Source organism: Cebus imitator, unplaced genomic scaffold (genome assembly GCF_001604975.1).
Source record: "Cebus imitator isolate Cc_AM_T3 unplaced genomic scaffold, Cebus_imitator-1.0 Scaffold568, whole genome shotgun sequence".
NCBI classification, from domain to species: domain Eukaryota; kingdom Metazoa; phylum Chordata; class Mammalia; order Primates; family Cebidae; genus Cebus; species Cebus imitator.
This window is the reverse complement of record NW_016107883.1, coordinates 1,487,138-1,495,672: the sequence shown is the minus strand read 5'-3', so window position 1 is coordinate 1,495,672 and position 8,535 is coordinate 1,487,138. Positions and strand designations below refer to the sequence as shown.

Below are 8,535 nucleotides of genomic sequence, written 5' to 3'. Positions count from 1 at the left end.
AAAAAACACATACATATGCCACACACACACACACACACACACACACACACACACACACACACACACATAGATCTTTTTTCTTTCTTTTTTGACACTAGTAAAATTATTTGTGTTCCATTATTTTTACCTACATCTGTTTCACCCACACTGATGTTCATTCTTGATCAATTCAGCAAACATTACTATTGAGAATTTGTTAGGCACAAGACACTGGCTCTGCTAGATGCTGGGAATGTAAAGAAGGAAGAAAGAATTCTACCCTCATGCTACTGGAAAAACTAATAACTTCAAACCCAAATAACTTCAACAGAATGCAGCATGTGCTAGAATATGAGTACAAAATATACTAGTTGTCAAGCTTCACTGAACCCTTTCCATCTCCCATGTTATCCCAATTCATCCTCACATGACCCTATGTGGTAAGGATTCTGATGATCACTACTTTTCAGAGAGAGACTGGCAAACATGTACAAGAACATGTACAGGTCCTAAGAGGTGTGGCTGGGATTTCAACCCAGGATTTCCTCCTGATTTTGTGTTCTAGCCTCTAGGCTCAAGGAGAAGAGTGATCCTCACAAAACTTAGTTTAAGAATTTATTTATTTTTAAATGTAGGGGTTGGGTTCTTCTAAGGCAAAGTAAATTTTAAGCATCATGGCCACAGACTCCAGAGATTTTTCACTTGCAAACCTTGTATAAAGAGAGAATTTGATGCTTTGAGTAAATTACAAAAATGACATATCCATAGGGTACGTTGCTCTTGTTTTATTCCTAAAGTCAAGTGCAACAGTCACATGGTCAGCTCTCATGGGAGAGAAGAAGTATGTCCTGGCCAATGAGGGCAGTTAGGCTGAATTGTGGAAAGTAAGAACTGGAGGGAACGTTAGGAATTAAGGCCTGCCACATTAGACAGAAGAAGAAACTAAAGTCTAGAGAGAAAGAAAAGGGACTTCTAAAATCAGACTGCTAGTTGCTGGTGGAACTGGACCTTGAATTCAGCCAGCGCATTGCCCCCAACTTCTTTCAGCAAAATCTACCACCTCACAACTTGAGGCTCAAAGAGATGACTCTATAGTAAGGAAAGAACAATGAGCAAATTAAGAAACTGTTCCTATTTACTCTATTCCTGTGACTGATGTTAAGTTAAGCAAAGGCTTTTGCTTTAGTTAGAGTTGTGGGCACACCAGAGGGATTTAGTAAAGCCTGGCTCAACATCATAAACTTCACCTCTGAAAAGAAGCATACAAAAAGTCCCTACTTCCATTTGCTACTATAAAATCAAAGCATAAGCCCTTAATTTAGCATGAAGGACTAAATACCAAAAAAAAAAAGTCTTAATATTGTTAATTGTCTTTTTTCTAAGACAACAGTTTATTTTACCTTTAGTCCAAATACAGTCCATTAAACAAAGATTATAAATGCCCAAGCCATTTATTGCCTCAGTCCTGCGTCTCTGAAGTCTTACATTCCTTAGCCATTGGGGGACAAGGCCCACTCTAAGCCCACTTACTACCAGGGTGCTGACATGACCCATGAGGGCAGTTAGGCTAAATTAAGGAAAGTGAGAACTGGAGGGAACCTTAAGAATCAAGGCCTACCACACTAGACAGAAGAAGAAACTAAAGTCTAAAGAGAAAGAAAAGGTACTTACCCTTTACCCCATTCCCACCCTCCAGCTCTGGTGTGAATCTACCCTCCATTTCCCTAAGCCCAGAGATGAGTTAGATGCCTCCGCTGCAGAACCAGGCATTCAGCCATAAGACAGGGAGTGAGCATTCCTAAAACCTCTGGATTCATTCTCTTGAAAGCCTCATAGGCTATGCCAGGCTGAACAGGTAGCTGTGGTAGGAGCAGGAGAACAGCCAGTCTCAGCAAAAGGCACAGGAGAGGCCCATCAAACCTCTTCTAGCAAAGCTTATTTGTAGAACAGGATATTGTGGGGGTGGGCAGCCCATCTGCCTGGGGTGTTTTCACCCACTCAGCCCTCATGGTTTAGGTGGATGCCAAGCACAGCCCACCTCAGTCATAAGCAGTCTTCAGGAACTTCTAGCTCCCGACAGTCTTTCTGCTACTATGGATACTTGGCTCTTGGGACAGAGGTTGGCTTGCCCATGGTCACGTCAGCACCCTGGTAGTATGTGCTGCGCATTTCCAGGCAGACAAGGCTTCTCTTCCTGCTAGACACAGCCACCATGAGGGATGAAGGGTGAGCATCCCTGCATAGCTTCTCTGCCCATCTCTCTGCTAGGTACTGTGTCTGCATTCTCTTATGGTTCCCAGTCATAGCTACATAGACAGCCACAGTGACCACCATTAGGGCAGGCCAAGGGTCTAAATCCTGAGTCCAGATAAGATTCCCAATCACAGAGAAAGGATTACGGTTTCCCCTACTTCCCTAATAAGGTACGGTCCATGTCCTAGAACACTGACTCCCAAATTCCGATGCACACATTTACCTGGAGATTTTGTTAACATGTATGTTCAGATTCACAAGTCTGGGATAAGGCCAGCAATTTTGCATTTCTAATCTGCCCCCAAGTGATGGTGGTGCTGCTGGGCCCAGACATGCCAGGTCAGTGGTGCACAAAATCACCTAGAGGGCTAATCAAACCACAGATTGCTGGGCCACGCTCTGCTCTCCCTTAGACTATTTAAGCAACACGGCCTTATTCACGAATCCACCCCTCAGATCAGCTTTGCTTTGGAATTCTTTGACCCTTAGACTATTTAAGTAACATTACCATCTACTCTTGTGTACACAGCTTTAAGAGCATGCTCTATCTGTTTCAATGCCTATAGCAACAGCAAAAGAATCGCAGCAAACATTTAGATGATTCCATAGTGAGGAAAGAACAATGTTAAGAGGTTCTGATGTAATGGGTTCAGGAATGGGCCCTTGAACTTGCATTTCAAACATCCTCAGGTGATGCTAATGCTGCTGATCTGGGAATCACATTTTGAGAGCCACTGTCTAGGTCATTCCACAGACGTCAGCTGTTGTGGTTTAATTACCATGATTAAAAGCAGTGGTTCTTGGCCCTGGGGACACAGTTGAATCACCTTAGGAACTGTTTGCTGTTGCCCAAGTTCCATTTGGAGGTAGTTAAATCAGAATAGCAGGGCATGGGGCCTGGGCACTGTCATTTAAAAAATGTCCCCAGACAGACTGCAAGGTGAGTAGCCCTTCCTGGGACTAAACTGGGCACTAGCTGCATACTTGTTAATAGGCCTGGGTCTCAGAGGCAGTCTGTTCACAGCACAGATGAAAATTCAAAGACAGGCTACGCTGAAAAAAGTGAACAGAATTTACTAGGCTGTCTCTTCTCTGGTTAGGAGTGAAGTCCCTTTGAATGCTGGTTTTTACTCTTTCAGGTCAGTGAAAGAAACACAGTACTTAAGTTTGGTAAAACTACTAAGGTCCCCCTGACAATCTCAGGATTTCCATATCCTTCGTGATAAGCAGGGACATGGCCCAACTATGTTTTAGAATTGATGGCCTTAGCTCTTGTCTACCTCGTGCTGGACAGTGAGGAGCCTAAGCCAACAAGGACCCAGGCAGGAGGGCGGCGGAGTGGGTGGAAGGTAGAGATCTGGACTCTAGCACTCCCCTGGGATGTGACCAGCCATATGACTTATTTTCTTCTGGACCAGCAGTCCTCAGGATTACCATGGTGCTCTCTCATTCTAACATCAAAGGTTGACTTGGGGAGTGGGAAGTATAATATTAAGGACTCACTCATTTCTTAGATAAATTTTGGATAAATCTTGAGCAAGAAAAAAAGTTAAATCTCAGTAACTCAGCCGTGCTTTTCTGAGAAGTTATAAAATTATATGATCTTGTCATAAATTTTTATTAGTACTGCTTATATTCACCCACAGACCAGTGATTAAAAATTGAGGACACTGAGAAGCAAGAACAGGAGACAAGAAGTAGCTTGGGAATAGAGGATAGGGCTAGAGAATATATGGTGGCAGCAGGGGTCAGGGAGCAAAAGAGGAAACCGCCACACATGTGAGCACAATCCACATGGATGTCTGACTGCTTCTGGTTTGCTTTTCCAGGCCACCATTTTTCAAAGTAATCTGTGCTATTTGCCATCATCGGTTCTCTCACTCTCTCTGCAGACCAGGAAACCCTGGCCCTATTCCCATCTTAGCATAACCTAACTGGGTAACCTTGGGTACTATTTCAGCTCTCATGACTTCCATTTCTTTTCTTTTTTAATCTCACTCTTTTGCCCAGGCTGGAGTGCAGTGGCATGATCTCTGCTGACTGCGATTCTCCATCTCCCAGGTTGAAGCGATTCTCCTGCCTCAGCCTCCTGAGTAGCTGGGATTACAGGCATCTGCCACCACACCTCGCTAATTTTTGTATTTTTAGTAGAGATGTGGTTTCACCATGTTGGACAGGCTGCTCTTGAACTCCTGACCTCAAATGATCCACCCTCCTTAGCCTCCCAAAGTGCTGGGATTATAGGCATGAGCCACCACACCTGGCCTCGTTTCTCTCCTTTTGTTAAAAAAACAATGTGGGTAAAAATCTCTATTCTTTGTATCTGTAGAAATAAAATGAATAAGTGATGGGCAGTGCTTCTTGCAGGCTAGCTGGTATTCCTGTTTTCATCATCTCCCCTGCCAGGAGAATGAGCGAGGTCACCCACCTGATGCCTGGACCTCCATGATGTATTGGTGCAGATCCTGGCCTTGCTGGATGACCTCAAAGGTCATGTTGTTCATGGCTAGCTTCCGTTCTGTGTGGCGCTGCAGCCGCTGTTCTGCCAGGGTTAGGTCCTCTGTGTTGAAGTCATTCATCTGCCGAAGCAGGTCTTCATTCCAGGCATCTAGCTCTGCTGTCACCTGTGAGGGAACCACTGTCATTAGCACAGGCTCACCAGGGCCATGAAAGATGGCTAGGTTAAGGCTCATGATTCCAAGCCTTATTCATGAATCTATCCCTCAGATCAGTCTCTGCTTTGGCATTCTTCAACCCTCAGACTATTGAAGCAACACTGCCATGCACTCTTGTATACATGGCTCCAAGAGTGCTCTCCAGGTGTTTCAATGCCTATAGCAACAGCAAGGGAACAGCAGCAAACATTTATATTATGAATTATGGCTTATAAAGTTTCTGCATACTCCTTGCTGTTCAGTCCTCACAATAACGTAGAGAGGCAGGCATGGTGGAGATCTCTAGGTCCATCTTCTAGAAGAGGAAGTTGACCCTCACATAGACAGATGAAGTGATTTTCCCTGCTAGAGAAGGACAAAGTTCTTCTACTGATTCAAAGACTTTTTCTACCATCCCACAATTGTAACTGTAACAATTTTCATAATTAAAGAGGTCCCCAGAAATTAAGTAGTGGATCTATTTCAGAAACAGAAACTGAGGGCTAGAAAAGCCTGGTGAATGGCCCAAAGTTACAGAACCAGTTAAAGACTTGGTGCCTATCAAACCCAGGGGTCCTGCTCCGGTTCCTGAGTTCTGTGCAGGATTCTGTCCTTTTACTACAAAGGCTGACACCTAAAAATAGTGACTAAACAAAGTATAAATGTGTGGCATATCTCCAGAAATTCAAGCAGATTATAAACAATCGAAAGGCAATAATGATTCTAATGAATACTAAAGCATGTAATGAATGGAAACATTGCCCTAATAGCAACTTGCTAATTGTTCATTTCTCTATACCTTAACTCACATGGCTTCACCTGGTCTACTCTCAGTTCTCTGCAAATGGAGACTAAATCCTACACTTTCTTTAAAATCTCTGCAATCACCCACAGACTAGGAACTCAGGAGCACTGAACCAGATAATTCCACCTGTGTGAATCAAAATTAAAACTGTTAAATGTGGTTTTCAGGTCTGCTATCTCATGCCACCCCCATGACAGCCCTGTGAAGATGATAGCATGGGTACTGTCATACTCTTTTCTCAGAAGAGGAAAGTGTCACTCCAGGTCACACATTCCCAGGATGGCCCAGGCCATCTAAGCATATATCCAGAGCTCTAGCTGAGTGGTTTTCATGATGCTGGGTCTCATGCCAGCTTCCATGTGGCATAACCTTCCAAGTTATCAAGCACTGCTGCTCCAGGAGCGTCAGGAACACAGGGAGACAGAAGATGGATTGAAGCAAGTGAGAGCAATGCTCTTATATCCCATGCTGGGGGCATACACACTGGGATGGGAAAGCCAAGCAGCCCCTCACAAGGGGCAGCTATCTGGATCACAGAATTTCATTTTTTGTCTAACAGCAAGACCTTTCTTCAAGCAAAATAGATACAGATTAAATTGTACTTGCTCTCTTTGAAGCAGAAGTAGAGAAACTGTGAAAGTATCACCCTCGTTGCCCTAGGTTCTCACTTCACAGCCCACATCTTTTCAGGTCAACTTAGAGAACTGCTGAGCTCAGCAGGAAAACCCAGCATTACTTTTTGTGGGGAGTTGGGGGATCTGGAAACCAGTGGGTTGGCAGGCAAAGCAGGTGTTTGTTGTAGCCCCGTCTCTGAAAAGTACTTCATTCTCTAACTAGAGAAAGGGGTTAGACTGAGGAAACTAAAGAGATTATTTATAAAAGATAATTTAGCCTGGCAGCAATGGCTTGTGCCTAAAATCCCAGTGCTTTGAAAAGCCAAGGTGGGAGGATCACTTGAGGCCAGGAGTTCAAGACCAGCCTGGTCAACACAGTGATACCCTCTCTCTACAAAGCAAATAATAAGAAATTAGCCAGGCATGGTGGCATGCACCTGTTGTCCTAGCAACTTGGGAGGCTGAAGCAGGAAAATCACTTGAGCCCAGGAGTTCAAGGTTGCAGTGAACTATTATTATGCCACTGTGCTCCAGCTTGGGTGACAGAGACCTTGTTTCTTAAAAAAAAAAACAAAAAAAGCATAATTTAAAGTATAAATAGGCTTTTATAGAACCAGGCCTGTAAATATCTTTTTCGTTACTGTATTTTAAAAACTAAAGCATAATTTAAATATAAAATACACATATTTTAAGCATTCAGTTCTGAGTCTTGACAATTTTATGCACCCATGTAGTCATCGCCAAAAATAAACTATAGAGCCTTTCCATCACCCTAGGGAGCCTACATGTATCCATTCCTCCCCTCCTCAACCCACAACTAAGTACCACATTCTGATTTCTATTATCATAGATGTAGTTTTGCCTATTCTTAAATTTCATATGAATGAAACGATACAGAATATTGTTTTTCAACTTCTGGCTTCTTTTGTTCAACACGTTGTATCAACATTCATCCATGTTGCTGTGTGTACCAGTAGTTCATTCCTTGCTATGGCTGAGTAGAGTACCATTGTATAGATACGGCACAATTTGTTTATCCACTCTCCTGCTAATGAACTCTTGGGTTGTTTCTAGTGTTTGGCTAATATGAATAAGGTTGATGTGAAAGTTCTTATACATGTCTTTCTGTGAACATAGGTTTTCATTGCTCTTGCATAATAACTAGGGGTGGAATTATATATAGGTCATAGGGTAGGTGTATGTTTAACTTTATAAGGGAACCATCAGAGTTTCTCAAAATGATTGTAATATTTGACATTCCCAGTAGCAATGTATTCAAGTTCCGATTACTCTACATCCCCACCAACATTTGACATTATTGTTCTATTTAATTTTAGCCATGCTGGTGGGTATGAACTACTATCTCATTATGGTTTTAAGTCGTATTTTCCTGATGACTCACGATGGTGACAACATTTTCAAATGCTTATTAACCATTTGTATATCTACTTTTTTGTAAAATGTCTTTTTAAGTCTTTTGCCCTTTTTAAAAAACTAAGTTAATTAACTTTTGATTGTAGATTGGTAAAAGTTCTAAATATTTTCTGGATGTAAGTTCTTTATCAGACAATATATTTTCCAATAGCCCAAATCACAAATTTTAGTCCATTTTCTGGCCTACAAACTAAGGGGAATTAGAATAAAACTAAGACAACAAGCATGAAAGGAAGAGCCTGCCTTTTCTTTTGATTTTAGGTTTCGTTTGTTTCCCTGAGACTGAGTCTTTGAGGTATCTATTTGTTGCAATAAGATCCATGGAGTCCAATGGCCAGGAATCTACGGAGTGGAAGGTGCTGACGGTCCTAGTGAGGGAGAATGGAGTCAGGTTGGGGGGCTTTAGTTGAGAGGGTGATCTCAGAGGTCTGGGTTCTTGGGAATTCAAATCTAAGCTAAATGTGAAATATGTCCAGGATTCTATATCTGGTGTTTCTATATTCTCTCCTCTCCTCTCCTTCCCCTTCTCCACTCTCATCACCTGACACCATTAGACTGAGGAACCCAGGTCTGTTGTGAATCCTGGAGAACAAGAATTTCCAGGGCCTCCTCCTAAGGCTGCCCTCTCTGGGTCCACAGGCTCTCTCCTCTTTCTATCGGAGTCCCCCTGCATTCTCTCCCCAGGAACTGATGCCCACACTTTCAATTAGTCTGATTTGTGTGTTTTTAATGTATATTGGAGTTTAAATTATTCTCTCTCCTAAGTATTTTCTGTTTCCTTAAGGAATGCCTTTTT

The 8,535-nt window shown here is 42.6% G+C and overlaps 1 protein-coding gene across 1 annotated transcript in view; it reads right to left on the bottom strand.

The window, feature by feature from the left end:
* KALRN (kalirin RhoGEF kinase) overlaps positions 1 to 8,535 on the bottom strand; it is a 635,807-nt gene that overhangs the window by 311,845 nt on the left and 315,427 nt on the right. Inside the window, exon 14 of the mRNA XM_037734035.1 lies at positions 4,661 to 4,856. Coding sequence (XP_037589963.1) covers positions 4,661 to 4,856 — 196 coding nt within the window. The remainder of the gene's footprint in view (positions 1 to 4,660; positions 4,857 to 8,535) is intronic.